This window comes from Cephus cinctus, unplaced genomic scaffold (assembly GCF_000341935.2).
Source record: "Cephus cinctus unplaced genomic scaffold, Ccin1 Ccin1_scaffold0448, whole genome shotgun sequence".
NCBI classification, from domain to species: Eukaryota; Metazoa; Arthropoda; class Insecta; order Hymenoptera; family Cephidae; genus Cephus; species Cephus cinctus.
The window spans coordinates 161,640-176,369 of NW_014333128.1; the positions used below are offsets into that span (position 1 = coordinate 161,640).

The following is a 14,730-nucleotide window of genomic DNA, read 5'->3' on the forward strand; positions in this document are numbered from 1 at the left end:
ATAATATTTATTACACCTATATAATATTCCATTTTCTATCCGTTATACTTATTGCTAGATTTATTATTAGAAATGTTTCTCGGGTATTGGCAGCTGATACAATATGGCCGACCAGTCGCCAATATTGAAATTGTAAATCTGGTGCGAGTCAAATGTCTTCCCGAAACCGACTTGTTCTACCCAAACTTGAGATAAAACGTCACGTCTGTGTTGCCATGTCTGAAAGATAAACAAAAATGTTACTTGTGCTGTTTTTAAATTAGATATTTATCTATTACGTCTATTCACAAGGTACCAAAGTATTTTGTTTGATCCACGCTGTCATCATTTGATTCTCCTGAAGGAGCGCATACTTTTTGCCTTTCGATAAATATATTCTTACAGTCGTGTCGCACCCGCGAATTGCTGCCAGATAGGATTTCAATAAGTATAGTCGTGGTTTCACGAAACTCGATACTTTTGAAATACCATTCAGCTGTCTTATCAGTAAATTGATACCAGTGCGTAATTCCATAAGGATTGCTGCTTTTTTCATATTTATACAACGTGTCACGACTATCAGATAACATTCCAGGACCTGAAAGATTCAGGTATTTATGCTTGCTTTTTCTTTTATTCAAATTTCTATTTACTTTGCACACTGTAAGAATTCGACTGAAGTTATGATGTTTCATATCCTTTAAATAAGATTCTGGATAGTACACGATGTCATCGATGACTAGTTTACCCCTAATAGAAAAAGAAGATTAAAAAAAATATATAAATAATTACGTTATACATACATTCTAAGCTGCCAGGACCAAAGTCCTGTTAATAACCGTTTCAAACTGTCAGGATCTCGTGCTGTGTAACATCCCGAATTTGATTCTTCTAGAATATATGTATAATGAGATAATTTATTGAGACAGATTAAATATTATACTTAGAAGTTTTTGGGCGAATGATGAACAATCTTCGTAAGTTTCGATTATTATTCCTACGTCCAGGATGAAATCAAGACACAGTGCATAATACCAGGTAAATGCAGTCTTATCGATATCCTCTTCAGCAAGGAATGACAGTAATTGCATCAAGTCGACTGCCTCGTGAACTCTTTTGGTTTTTATCTATGAGAAATTTAGATTAAAAATTTGTTTGCCTTTACAAAACTTTCAAAGAATTACCATGATTTGTACTAGGAGTGGAATTATGGACAGTTTCATTCGGGATAGATGAAGTGCTGCAGCAATTCGTAACACCTTAAAACCCACTATTAGTGATAGCCTCAATTCACCTCGTAATATTCTGTTTTTGAAAATCCCCCAAAAAATAGTAAATTTTATATGACGGTAATATGAATCTGATAAACTTTTATTACCTGTTATAAAAGATTGACATGTATACTTCTGCTGTTTTGACAATTTCCTCTACGTTTGTCCACCATCCTTTTGTTTTCATTATTTTCAATATGATTCTTTCTAATTTTTTGGACATGTTCAAATCACCTAATTCACGGTAAGTAGTAACCGCAGTTAAGTAAGATTCACATGTATCGATAAAGCTTGTTGAATATTCGAAACTTTTGTTTAAACTTTGAAGTGCTGCTAAGTTTGCTAATTTCCAATTTTCCTCTCTTCTATATAAATTAGAAAGACTTCTGAGCAGTGAGCAAGTTTGGCATATCGTTGCTGCTTTATCAGAATGCAATCTTCTGTAGTTTGGGTAATCACTGCATTCCCGTTGCAGCCACAGTTTCCAATTTTCATGTAAACTATTAAAGCACAGCAAAGGCTGTTCCATGGGAAATTTTATGCTGCGAAGATTTAAAGCTTGCAAATAGGATTCTTTGGCTTCTAAAAATTTGCCTAGCATCACATAAGCTTCGCCTAGGAAGGGATGTAATTTATAATTTAATAATTAAATCATAATAATAATTAATAAAATTAAATCTTATCAACCTATGAGTGACAGGATAATTTCTTTATTGCGAATCTTGTCTTTTATATTTAGATTTTTTAATTCTTGGTCCCTTGGTACAAACTGGAATTTCATTTAAATTGATTTGATTAATCGAAAGAAAGTATTTGTCAAAATTACCTAATTCACCTCATTTCTTTCATCAGTCTCTATCAATAATTTCAAAGCAAAGGCAGACTGTCCAGTAAATATCAGGCCTGCTTCATACTCTATCATAAATCTAATGAACTTGTTAGTGTCATCTAGAAATGGGAGAAAGCCAATTTGATTCTTTTAAAAATATATAAAAAAAATAAAAATCATACCTAAGTGCTTTGCGTGATAAAGGAGTTTCCAATAAATACAGTTTATAATGTAATTGCATTGACAATTGCGAAAATCGACAGATCCAAATAATTTCAATTGGGAATTTAAAGAAGGATCTGTACCAGTAGCACTTGGATATACAAGTCTTTTGTTTCTTGTAAAACAACATATTTTCCAGGAATTACGATTTTTACGTCTTTTAACATAAGTGACTGAAGAATATTCTGTGGACATTGCTGAAAAATCTAAAATATAAAATCCTTTTAGTATCCCATATAAAACAGTGAGCTCTGCTGTGGATACTGTACCAGTCATAGACATCCTTGGATGTACAATATGTTCAAGAGAGAGGAAAATAAAATTTCTTATTGGCTGTCCACAACTGATACAATAATTATGACTGGGCCAACTACCTTAAATAAAAATATCTTTAACAATACCATCTGGTTCTTGGTCCAGCACGGTAGGAAGGATACTAATTTTCCTAAGATCATGTTCCATATCTAAAAATTCTGTTCCCCCTACAGAAAAAAAACTTCTTTTCTGATATCTTTTTCTTTCCACATTGCTATTTGTAGATGCTGATTGTGTTCTGCCCAAGGAAATTTTGGGAGACATTTTTTCAATTGCCACTTTCTACAAAGAATAAGTATTATTAGTAATAAAATTGAAATATTTTTGAGAAATCTCTGTAATGCCTCACTAGTTTTTGCTGTTTCCCAGGAGTTTTGCAAAACGTCCCACTACCACAACCGCTACATTTCCTTGCATATTTCTCATAGAATTTCACTGCTTTTGTATGAAATTCCAAAAATTGGTGTGGCAAAATTTGCTGCAGAAGAATTTCACGAAACGCGTGCACTTTGAATTCCAAAAGCTTGCAGCGTGCATAATTTGGCACATTTTCTTCAGATTCGTTAACTGCAATTGTCATTGACAGAAGATCAAATGAATTCGTTCGACTGTTACAATTAATATGAAGGAATATATATTACAAGTAGGATGACATGCACAGAGTAACAAATGATGAGAATCAGAAAAAGTTAGTCTGTCTTCAAAATAGCAATATGGATCACCACCTGAAATATTCGGTCTTTGTATTGAGGCACATTCTAAAATTTGTATCCTTATTAATTCGGCAATGGCTGCAATAATAAGAAAAAAATGTAACAATTCAAATTTATTGCCTTTCAGGTAATTCTGTACCGCTGTTTGTATGCTGAACAGTGTAATTAAACATGACTGACTGCAACATGTTACGTGTGAATACATATCCCAACGTAGCAGCACACTTTAACAGTTCCTGTTCATAGGGATTGAGATTGGTATATACTTTTATCATTATATCTGAAAAGAGTATAATCAATAGATCAATACTAATCGATAATTAAGTAATCAAAAAGTCTACCATCAGCCTTTGATAAATTCCTAGGAACGTCATTATATTTTCTATTCAGTAAGCAAACGAAAACACGACCCTTATCTGTCAAGGGTGACGAAACTATTACTTCTTCTGGTAGGAAATCCTTAGGTTTTTTATTAATTAAACTGACAGGTGGAAAAGTTAATAATTTTTGACGCGCCTCTGCTGAACTCAAGTGAAGAAAATTCAGTGCCTTATTTTGAAGTACTAAAGTAACATATGCTTCGCACCACCCAGGAGTTTTGTCATTATGATTCTTCAAGTCTCTAAAAAGTAAAAAAATTGTCATTCTATTTCAATTTTTGTATTATTACATATTCATACTTTTCGAGTTTCTTGGGAATTGCCCTGACATTCATTAATTGACAAGCGAAGGCCACATTTTGTTTGGAGTCCCACTCGCTCAATGAACACTTGAATAATTTAGGATGGCCAATAATGTCTGATGAGACTTGTGATATTCCTGAATCAGATTCCAGTATTGTCATTGCCAAAACGATGTTGTCATTTGTCAAAGCTCTGCATATGTATTGCCACGACATGCGGTCTAAGAATTGTACGTTGTCCAGAAGAATACATTTTCTTTCGTTGAACTGAAATTAATAAAAGTGCAGTTGTCTATTATAGGTACACGACTACGAAGCATTAGGAGCAAAGGTATAGATTGTAGGTGGGGAGTAAGCTGTGGAATGTCAGACTATTGGTGGGAGAACGCTATTGCAGGCTGATAGAGAGAAGGCATCTGGATGAGCACTTAGGGAGCGTGCATTTAGCGAGAGGGTACTGTGCATTATTTTGAGCAGCTAAAAAGTTACCTTTCCCAAAATGCTGTCGAATATTTCCATTGTCTTGACGTGTCGGGACCAATCATTATCCGCACAGTATTCATCAGAAAGTTGAAAGTTCACACGCAGTAGAGTATTCAGATAGCAAAGAGAATTCTCAGGAACAATGGGAGCTAATTTTCGAATTAATACTCTTTCACGCTCTTGAATGGTATCACAGTCTGTCACACCGACGATCTAGAAAATGATTAGTAAATAAAATATTGAATTAGATTTTTATATCAATTAACGCCTTACTCACGTTCACGAGAATACGATAAATGACTGACAATGGTTTTTGCTCGTAGATCGCTTGTAACGATAGATTAATTGACATTAACCGTCGTGATCTGATAATTGCTGCATAAGCATCCAGAATTCTGGATTTGCCAGTTCTGCTTTTACCCTAAACAATGATTCTATTAAGAAATTTACTTTTTAATTACTGTCATTAATACCCACCCTGATTAATATTCCATAGTATAATCTATTAATCACTCCAATATCATCCAGAACGTCTAAAAATAATTCCAACTCTTGGAATCGACCCAGTATTGGATAATCATATTGTAAGTTTCCAGTATGCTCCATGATTTCAGATTTCCTATAATAAATCCGCAAATAATCATTCAATTAATGAATTAATTCTAAAAATCAAATATGACTCACAGTGGGTCATCGATGAATTGATAAATATGACATGAACCGTATCCTTTGAGTTCCTTAATTCCTTGAGAGATGAATTTACTTTTTGGCAATTTACTATGAAGAATAGTATCGAATTCGCATATCACCTATGAATCCATATTCTTAATTTAATTCCCATCTGTTATTTTACTATATAATTATTTACCTTGTCCGAATAACCAAACATTATCTTTGGTGCTTTTTCCACTGCTCCACCTAGTATCGCATACTGTTTTCTGACTGCGTGGCCAATGACTCCACAAAAAACCATTCCTGTATGAGAATAATGATTTTGTATGATAGTTAACAATTTTTCTAATTACATCATTACCGGTAGTTACACCTATGGATACAGTCTTTACTCCAGGTATAGATTTCAATGCTTTAAGCATTTTCATTGCTGAAGTTATGCCATTTTTACAATGATACTGTGTCTCATATCCTCTCAATCCAAAAACAATTAAAAAAAGAACATCTTTATCGAGCAAAGTCACTTTGCATCCCATATCATTAGGAATTATACTGTAATGAGAATCAATTAAGAGTATTAGAAATTCTCGCTCAGAACTCAGTTTAGAAAGATTTAACATATATATTTTTCATTATACCGATTAAGAGTCATAAAACACTCATCCAATAATGTTATCAATTCAAATATTGCACACTTTTCAGGAATCATGTTGATCGATACCACTGTAACTCTTCTAAGTTCTGACAAATTTTCCAACGGCTCATCCTTAGCTATCTGTAGAAACGAAATTGATAATTCTGCCATAAAAAATTCTTTATACTAAAATAATGATCACTTGTTGCAAAACTGGTTTCAGCATAAATGTCCTCAGATGAATTCCTAACTTCCTTCTGGTAGCTTCCGCCACAGAGATACGTCCTGAAAAGTCATTAAATAGAATAATAAATACTTCTTCGATATCGATACCCAACAAAATTGTAAAATCACCAGTAAATATTTCATATCCTATATCATGTTCTTCTACCGAAGAAAATCTCTTGGTAATATTAAGATTGTCTGATAACTTTCCACTTTCGTTAGACGTCACGCGACTTTCGAGAATGTCAGTTTGTCTTCTGCTCTCAAATGAAACGTCACTGTTATTCATTATGGACGGTTGTACATGAGGATCACGAATTCTCTCTCTGTGTCTCATTGGATGTTCAATTACACTGGCGATCTAAAGAAACAATAGATTATTTTTATTAATTCTTAAAAAAAGTATTTTATACCAAAAACAATGACCTTGACGTTGCACGAATCTTTTATTACATATTCGTAATTGCAGGGCGTACAATGATCCCAAGCACTGGATGCCAAAACTAGATCACCCGGTATACAAACTTTTTTAGCTTTGCGCGCTTCAATCAGCGGTGCTCCTCCTACGATAAAATGACGAGCCCTTTCATCTCCTATTACGGAAAACGTTATGTTTCCAGCGGATATTGACATTTTTCCTAAAAATAAAATTTTTGTATAAGATTTATATTGTATAATTAGAAAACTTTTTGGTTACCTCTCGACAATAACTTAACGTGACTTTTGGAAGATTGTAGTATCTCCTGTATATGTAATGCGCAAGTAATTGCTAAGTGAATTGTATTAAATACAAATTCGTACTTTCGTACTTTCCACATAGCCAGTAATCCATCAGCTAAATTAATTATATATAAATTTTGTTTATTTATGTTATCAGGAATGGGTAAGTGATAATATTGGTGTGACAAGGACCTGAGAATTTCAAAATATCTCCTTCAGAGGAATATATATTTTCAACGACAATATTTAGATAGGAATTCAGTATTGATGTAAGAACATAAGTCCCACCTTGGCCCATGTTACTGTATCTTTCGCAAAGAGCGGAAAATCCTAAAAAATCAATATAAAAAATTGATTTTCAATAAACATAAAAATTCATCCACTCACCGATATCCTCGATAAGCAACAAAACACCAAGAAATCTTCGAAGATCTTTTTTCGTCAGATCTATGGTGTATATAAGTTCGTCAGGGACCAGCGTGGCAATAATTCTAGTACGTTTATCGCGCAAATGTTTGTGCATAGCCTAAAAGAGGTAATTGGTCAAAATTCAAAAATAAATAAAGTTAACCGACTTTTTTCAGACTTGTCGCAGATTGGCATTGCTGCCTTTGAAGACTGGACCAAATAAATCTGGCGTCCAAGAAAGGTCATCTTTACTTTTCCTCCTGTCCATTTTCATTTGCAATGAAATGCCGGAGCTATTTTTTTTGCAGTTTTGACAATTTTCATCGATTTTCGACTGTCGTTTTTTTTCTGTTCCTATCAACATTGGATCAGGATTGGTCATGTATGATGCGTAATGATAAGATGGTTTTATTTTTTTATATATAAATAACTTATGTATTTCAGATTACATATAAGAGGGAATGTCAGTTATTACGTAGTCCTAAGCTATTACTACGCTATACATAACATAGGTAAATCCATTTGATTGGACTTGTCGTGACCTGCAGCCGATGATTTCGCATTAACAAAGCGAGTCGTGAGCCGAAGTGAAGGCAATAAACGATCAATAGATTGTCCGACGATCGATCATCGATCACGAATTCACAAGTAATACCGTCATTAAATTCATCCTCGAGGAATCATTAAAGTTGCATATCCAGCAAAGAAAAGAGGATCATAACGTTGGAGCTAGTGGCGCCATCTTCAAGTTTTGTCATTAAGAAAAATGAAACTTTAAAGAAATAAAAAAATTAAGCTTGAGATTTAAGAACGCGCGTAAAAGTTGTTCAAATTGAAAAACATAAAATTATTATTAAATTTCCAGAATGGCTGCTCGAGTCACAACTAAAATACGAATTTCGTGTTCGACATCCAGTGGAAAAGGAATAAGGAAGATTTCTTCAAGTATGAAAGATGGCGCCTGATCCTCACAGATTGCAAGAAAAAAGCGAGGAAGAGACAAAGTTATGATAAAGAAACGAAAAAAAGTATAATCGCCGAGCAAATTCCTGCCGGACGTTGTTGAAGACAAGTAAAAAAGCTAACGAACGAAAAGTGGACAAGGTAAAGAATTGAAAATTAAGGAAACGAAAAAAAAAAAGAAAATAATAATATTATAAATCCATCTTGACTCGAATAAATTGAAATCCGTCTAGCTAGGATCTTAAGATAGATTTATCTATTTGAAAATATACGTATTTAAATGGCTTCTATCCGGTAAGCTGTACAGGACGTTTCGAAGATACGCGATGGCATAGAAAAAGGCCTTTTTCCACACAAAAAGAAAAAGAAAAAAAAGAAAAAGAGAAATTCAGTGCACCTTCATCTTACATTATTTCAATATTTCATATACACACGCATTTCACGTACTCTCATTCTATTTCACTCTCTTAATCTCTCTCTCTTGATTACAAGCTCCTCAGAAATTTCCTTAGAAAAATATATTCTATAATAAGGATCTCGCGAATTTACTAATATATAATGGCATTTGTTCCAGGCCACAATGAATTAATACCGAACGTGGAAGAATGATCCGCTGATATTGAATCTCAATGAATTCGCGACGAACTCCGTCCGAGATAATGATAATCCAGAAGGACGTTCGGAATGTAACAGCCATATTGTGGATGATAGGCGTCGCGACGCAACTAGACGCCGTGCCGTGACGACCACAATCCCATAAGTCTTTTACTCTTAAATTGCACCCCGAGCTCAGAGGACGCTCTGAGCGTCCGCCCGGTGTTATTAATTGTTTCTTTTTTTTTCTTTATTTATTCTTCACAATGACTAGAATGCAGAGATTCCCTTCGTCCTTCTCTTCAAGAAACATTATTCTCTGACAAGAAAAAGAAAAATATAGAGCCTCGTCAATTGTAAACTATCTCGTGTTCCTCTTTGCTTGTATCTTTTCTATCTTTCTTCCGTCTTGTGACGCTTGCATCATTGTCACGTGCTCCAATTTTTACTTGACTATTTTGTTTTTTTCTATCTTACATCTTGCTGCCGTGCAATTGAGGAAATTAATATGCGAGCTTCGTACTGCAGAGATAAAGTGGCCGGGCGATGCCACCTTGTTCTCTGTGGGATTTTAAAGAATTTTTAAATATCGCGCCTAAAACTTGTAGATAAGTTTTTTCTTTTTTTTTTTTTATAAATGACTGTGTATCCTTAAATATAATTATTTATGTAACGGCACGTATGTACTTGAGCTGCTACTTGTTTGCTCTCTTTTTCTCTCTCTCTCTTTCTTTTGCTTGCTCAAAAGTTCATTTCGGTAAAATAAAATGAAAGAATAAGAAAATCAAAAATAATAATCCCTCATATTCTGAGTGTCAGCCATAAAGAAATTCGCAAAGATTTAAAACAGGACTCGAGTATCCAACGGACGCTAGTGGAAATCATCAGGAAATATAAAATGGAAGAAAACACTTCTGGTCCAGTTTAAGAAAAACTAAAAACAGACGCTTAATAGAGGCGTCGGTATCCCAGTTTCACTGGCGAGCCGCAAGACGCTCGTTGAATCCTGCAAAGTCCTTGTTGAAGTTCCATAAATATTTTTCAAGCAAGCAAGAGAAGGAGAGAGAGACAAAAAAAGAGAGCAACGAGAAAAGAAGAAGCTTATTTCGATTCGCCAGACGATATATATCCGGTATTCAAACTTTTTTTCTCGTTCGATTAACCTCGTGCATACGCCAAATCAGAAGTGACTCCAGGATGCGAGGAATAATGCGAATCTCATGAAGATGGATCTACATAAGGCGTCAACAAAATGGCGGACTCCATGTTCATAAAGAAACTCATTATAATGAATCCAGTTTACGAGTGCTTCGACCGAGCAATGTGCAAGAAGAAGGACACTTTATCAGTACACTGATGGCCGCACATATTACAGGTATACGGATTCTTATAGCCATGATAACCCATGTGAACTGTATACATGACAAGATTACCAAAAGCAATTTCACAATATTGACAGGTGAATTCGTTACTCATGCCAACGCTTATGAAGGACCTGTCGTCGGCAACCTGAACAGCTGGTGAACTCGCTAAAGGAGATTCCAAAGGATTCTCCATGTCTTCCTCGTGTTCTTCATCGGATTCATCTTCAACGACGCGACGATCCAGCTTTATTGCTCTTCCTTTGCGTCTACTGGTACCGGAAGCTCTTGGAGAATTGGTGGTTATCATCTGACTGATCGGTGGTTCCGGTTTACTCAGATCCAGCGGAGTTGTTCTAGTCTCGGGCTCAACATCCGGTTCTATTGTTGTCGACGTGGCAGTATCCTTTACGCTGTTCTTCACGTCATGCGTGACAGGTCCGTCTGCCAGTTCAAGATCTACCGGTGACGTCTTCTGACAATCTTGCTGACAGTCGTCGGAGAATCTTTCAGCACTCAGTGCTTTTGCGTATTCCAATAATACTGTGGATTTTAAATGTTCCAGTTGTTTCTCGCCATTCTCCTCAGGCAGTGCAAACTGATTTGGCAATGCAAAGCTACCGAATAATTGATTATACGGAAACGAAGGTACCAAGCCACTCTGTATGTGGCTCATGCCGTTTATTTGGATCATTGGATTCATTGGTCCAGTCGGATGTCGACTTACTGGCGAGACCTGAGGTGGTACCACTAACTGATTGGTGCCTAGCGGCGACTGTAGAGAGTTTGGCACCGCGTTAGTGACGCCAGTGTCTTCCTGTGTTTTTATTGGTTTCTGTTTAGGTCCCCTGCGCGTACCATAAATGTCTATTATGGGTAATGGATTGGGTGAGCCATCGGCATTCAGTACCATTGCCGGCTTGTGGGAGTATTTTCTAAGGTGAAGCTTCAGAGAGTGACAGTACTTGGTTGCGTAGGAACAATTGGCACATCTGTACTGGTAGACATTCGAATGGGACTTGAGATGGCTGTTTAACATAGATTTGTTAACGCAAGAGTACGAACACTTGTCGCACTTGAAAGGTTTCGAGCCAAAGTGATTCCTGAGATGGTACTCCAGATGATGCTTGTATTCCGTGACAAAAGGACACTTGGGACAGGTCAGCAGTTTCTCAGCCTTGATATGACCCCGGCTGTGCTCCCAAAATTCGAGTTTCGTTATGGCCACGAAGTTGCACTGTTTGCATCGAAAAGTCTTGACTTTTCCTTGGGAGTTTATACGTGGAACTCGCAGACCAGGTTCGTCGGCTTCCTCGGATTCATGCTCAGAACGGTCACCCTGAGTTGGGGATGATCCGCTGTTTTCTTCAGACTGTGTTGTCATTTGATTGAGTACTGACTTGGCAAAGTCCGGGGTCGTGCACTTTGTCGCACAGTGTGCAGTCAAGTGTTCGGAAAATTGATGCCTGAAACAGGCGGAATGTCAGGTTAACTCCATGAATCTTAAAGAGCGCCATTGGAATCGGTTGGTAGTTAATTCAATAATAATCTTTGACCCACCTATTTAACGTAGCGAAGGAGCAAACAGGGCATTGAAAAGTATCCTGACCAACTTCGCCGTCCTCGCTAGCTGGTTTCATGCTACTGGAAACGACGTCCATAGTCTGATCTTGCTGATGCGGAGACTCGTCCATACTCGTGATCCTGGTATACTCCAGGGGCGAGCCGCAAGTTTTGAACAGTCTCTGTGGACTGTACTCGAAGGTAGTGCACTGCATTGTATTGGAATCCTGGGAAGTGGCGCTACCGGGCGACAGACTGCAATTGGCAGTGGACGAAGACCTGCGACTTCTAGGGGATGCCGAGTTACTGGTATAGTGCCCTGGTGACACACCCGAGTCGTTGTTCTTATCCTCGGAAGGTTCTTCCTTCTGTCAAGGAAAACACAAAATGAACACGTGAGTATATTCAGTCCAAGTGTAGTAGAACGAAGTGCGTGGCGTTAACGGGTTCCCCCTTTGGGGATGATAGGGAAGGTAGAAAATAAGGGTGAGATCGCTGAGTGGGTGAAAGAGAATAGTGGCGGTCATTTTGGCTGGCTACGTAGGGGGAGAAAATACACAGAGCCTCGTATAGAGAGCGAGAAACGGTGGGATTTTCCTGAGAGGGAAAAAAGAGAAGAGGGGTTGTTGCTCGGTGCGATTCACTACTTTCTGTCCTATACTAGGGGCGGCGATTACTCACCACGATTCTATCGGCGATACCACCCCAGGCGGGCGTGGTTGTCGAATGGAGGGGATGACGTTGTTCCTCGACGATGGTGTGCTGCGGGGCTTGCTGCTGATGCTGCTGTCCAGGCGCCAGGACAAGAGGTTCCAGAGTATCCCAATTTCCTCTCATCTTGTTCCTGAGAATCAAGTTACACAGAACCTTAGTTCTTACCCTCATCGAATCCAGCGTCCAGGATATCAACGGTAAAACCACCTGGTGCGCACCTTGGACCCTACTCTGCCACGTTCAACATGTAAAGCCCAACCAATGCACGTGCGATGTACGAGACATTTTAATCCAAGGACGTGCTTATTAATAGCCAAAAGTAACAGTCTAGTTTTATTGCGTCGAACTACGTCGACAGTGGCGACCGGGTTGCAGCCTAGACAGTGTGATGCCATGTCGGGTACTTCTGCGCTCTCGGGTAGTGTATTCATTGGCAACCCAAGAGTGCGGGGGGTATGCAAAAGGGGTTTTTGCAAGGACCCTAATTCCTCGACTATTCTTTGAAAAAGGGTACCACCGACTGAATTGGCCACATTTTCTTGGCAAATCCAAACCGTAACCCGCTTCTTTGCCTGCTCGACTCCCTCCACTGTCTTGACTGCCTAACTGCTCGTCTTTTCCCCCCTTGCCGTTTTGACTCCTTCGGGTAGCCCGAACCGTCTTCTACTGTTGTCGCGAGGGTTGATTTATTCAAGTAGAGCAATACCGGTATGTATTATATATTTTCTACCCTAACTCGGGGAAAATTAGCTCTGGCTCAAGAATCCTCCGTTCTTATTGTCCAAAGTCGAAACTCAGTTTATTCCTGATGCCATAAATAAAACTGGAACTGCTGTATCTCAGTGTGACGACGCGGTTAAGGGATAGGACAGGAGTCAAGGACCGAAAATAAACAGCCCTTAACGGGTCTGGACGCAGTATGACAAACAGAAAGAGAGAGAGGGAGGGAGGGAAGTTTCAAATTTTTTTTTTCAAATTTAATTAACGCTCACGACTATCTGTCCAAAATATTCTGTACAGATCGTGGGGCTCGTTTTCTGGAATATTGTTCCTTCTTTTTATCGCCTTTTCAAAATTTTCCTATCCTCTTATCGCAGTGCTTTGGGCTGCACTTTGTTCTTGTCTTAGAGCATCCGTCACGCAGAAGGGAGTTTGGGCAGTGGGCAAACAGTGACGTTAAGGGTTGAAAGAAGCTGTTGCGAAAATAACAAACAGTACTGATTATCGGTAATCAATTATCATCTTTAGCTATTATCGACCGCTTAAAGTCCTCCCAAAGCGTGTCTACTTCTGTGATTACTCATCTTTCATATTTTTTTTTTTTTTTTTTTTTTTTTTTTTTTTTTTTTTTTTTTTTTTTTTTTTTTTTTTTTTTTTTTTCTTCACAGCTTTTATCCACTGTACACAGTCAGCCAACTACCAGAAAGCAACGAGTGGCAGATATACTTTTGTTTGTAGAAAGTGTTAAACAAACCAGGATCGAGGCGATTACGTTTCCCCGAAAATCGTCACGTACTTTGACTACGGTTATCGAGGATTTTGGTTTCCCTCCTCAAAGCTGCGAAGAGACCAGGAGCGAGGGACAGAAGATGGATAGAGACAAAAAAAAAGTACATCCAAAAATGAAAATTCAAGGAAAGCATATTTTAAAATATTTCGAAAATACCAAAGATCCCACGGTGAACCCTTTCGATTGCTATTCAAGAGAAAAAGGGTGAGGCTTAGTGGAGCTCAATCTTGCTTTCTCTCTTTTTATATATATATATATATATATATATATATATATATATATATCTTCCTTCTACCGGACACTAAAAAATTTTCTCGTTGCCTCTAAAGAAATTCAAAAGTCTTTCGGAGACAAACTATCTCATGTTAGATTGGCAAAAAAAAAAGGAGTAACATCCAGGGTCGACACGTATCAAAGTTTCGAAATAGTCAGATAGCAAGCAACAACAATAAATACCAAAGAAATCCGGCCTATCCGGTAGTATATTCGGTCGAACTCAAAATGTCTTTCTGGAAATAATAATTAAAGAGAGAAAGAAAGAAAGAAAAAAAGAGAGAGAGAACCGACTGTACAGAAGGTCGCAATAAAATCGATTCTGTTCGTCCATAGAACAATCGTACGATACACACGTTGAATCGTAGAAAGATAAGAAAGAAAAATCGTCTTCCAATCGAGTATATTAACTTTTAAATAATATCGAATCATTTTACTGTAAATTCGCTTAACTCTACTGTACTATGTCAAACGTGACGTCACTTCTCTCTCTCACTACTTCATTAATTCTCTTCGCCTCTTATTTCTCTCTTCTCCGCCACCCCAACATCTCCCCACAGCTTCTTCCCTCTCGCCCAACTCCCCCCCCCCCCCCCTCA

General features: G+C 37.6%; 2 protein-coding genes and 1 long non-coding RNA gene across 6 annotated transcripts in view; 1 reads left to right on the forward strand and 2 right to left on the reverse strand.

Annotated features, from left to right (window-relative positions):
* Window positions 1-31: 31 nt before the first annotated feature.
* LOC107267677 (adenylate cyclase type 10) lies at window positions 32-6,879 on the reverse strand. The gene is made up of 25 exons (XM_015739653.2): window positions 6,723-6,879; window positions 6,452-6,663; window positions 6,155-6,386; window positions 6,003-6,085; window positions 5,805-5,941; window positions 5,528-5,718; window positions 5,363-5,469; window positions 5,179-5,303; window positions 4,972-5,113; window positions 4,772-4,915; window positions 4,501-4,707; window positions 4,010-4,278; window positions 3,671-3,951; window positions 3,469-3,609; window positions 3,258-3,407; window positions 2,966-3,183; window positions 2,703-2,898; window positions 2,262-2,507; window positions 1,358-1,865; window positions 1,164-1,284; window positions 923-1,106; window positions 783-870; window positions 633-729; window positions 296-577; window positions 32-219 (listed from the first exon to the last, which is right to left on the reverse strand). The coding sequence occupies exons 1-25, from the start codon at window positions 6,841-6,843 to the stop codon at window positions 67-69; spliced, it is 4,635 nt and encodes a 1,544-aa protein (XP_015595139.1). The 5' UTR covers window positions 6,844-6,879; the 3' UTR covers window positions 32-66.
* LOC112494351 lies at window positions 524-8,825 on the forward strand. 3 transcript variants are annotated; one of them, XR_003059664.1, is made up of 5 exons: window positions 7,099-7,239; window positions 7,330-7,394; window positions 7,462-7,535; window positions 7,598-8,257; window positions 8,691-8,825. It is a non-coding gene; the product is annotated as an uncharacterized LOC112494351 (long non-coding RNA). The 3 variants fall into 3 exon arrangements; XR_003059665.1 differs by lacking the exon at window positions 7,099-7,239 and adding an exon at window positions 524-590 and having other exon boundaries at window positions 7,330-7,535; XR_003059663.1 differs by having other exon boundaries at window positions 7,330-7,535.
* LOC107267680 (protein hunchback) overlaps window positions 8,273-14,730 on the reverse strand; it is a 7,730-nt gene continuing 1,272 nt past the window's right edge. The window contains exons 2-4 of one of the 2 annotated variants that reach the window (XM_015739665.2): window positions 12,319-12,478; window positions 11,632-12,002; window positions 8,273-11,537 (exon numbers count right to left, since the gene is read on the reverse strand). In XM_015739665.2, coding sequence (XP_015595151.1) covers window positions 10,010-11,537; window positions 11,632-12,002; window positions 12,319-12,471 — 2,052 coding nt within the window. In that variant the 5' untranslated portion in view covers window positions 12,472-12,478 and the 3' untranslated portion in view covers window positions 8,273-10,009. Of the gene's footprint in view, window positions 11,538-11,631; window positions 12,003-12,315; window positions 12,479-14,730 lie in introns of both variants that reach the window. The other variant, XM_015739664.2, reaches the window with a different exon arrangement.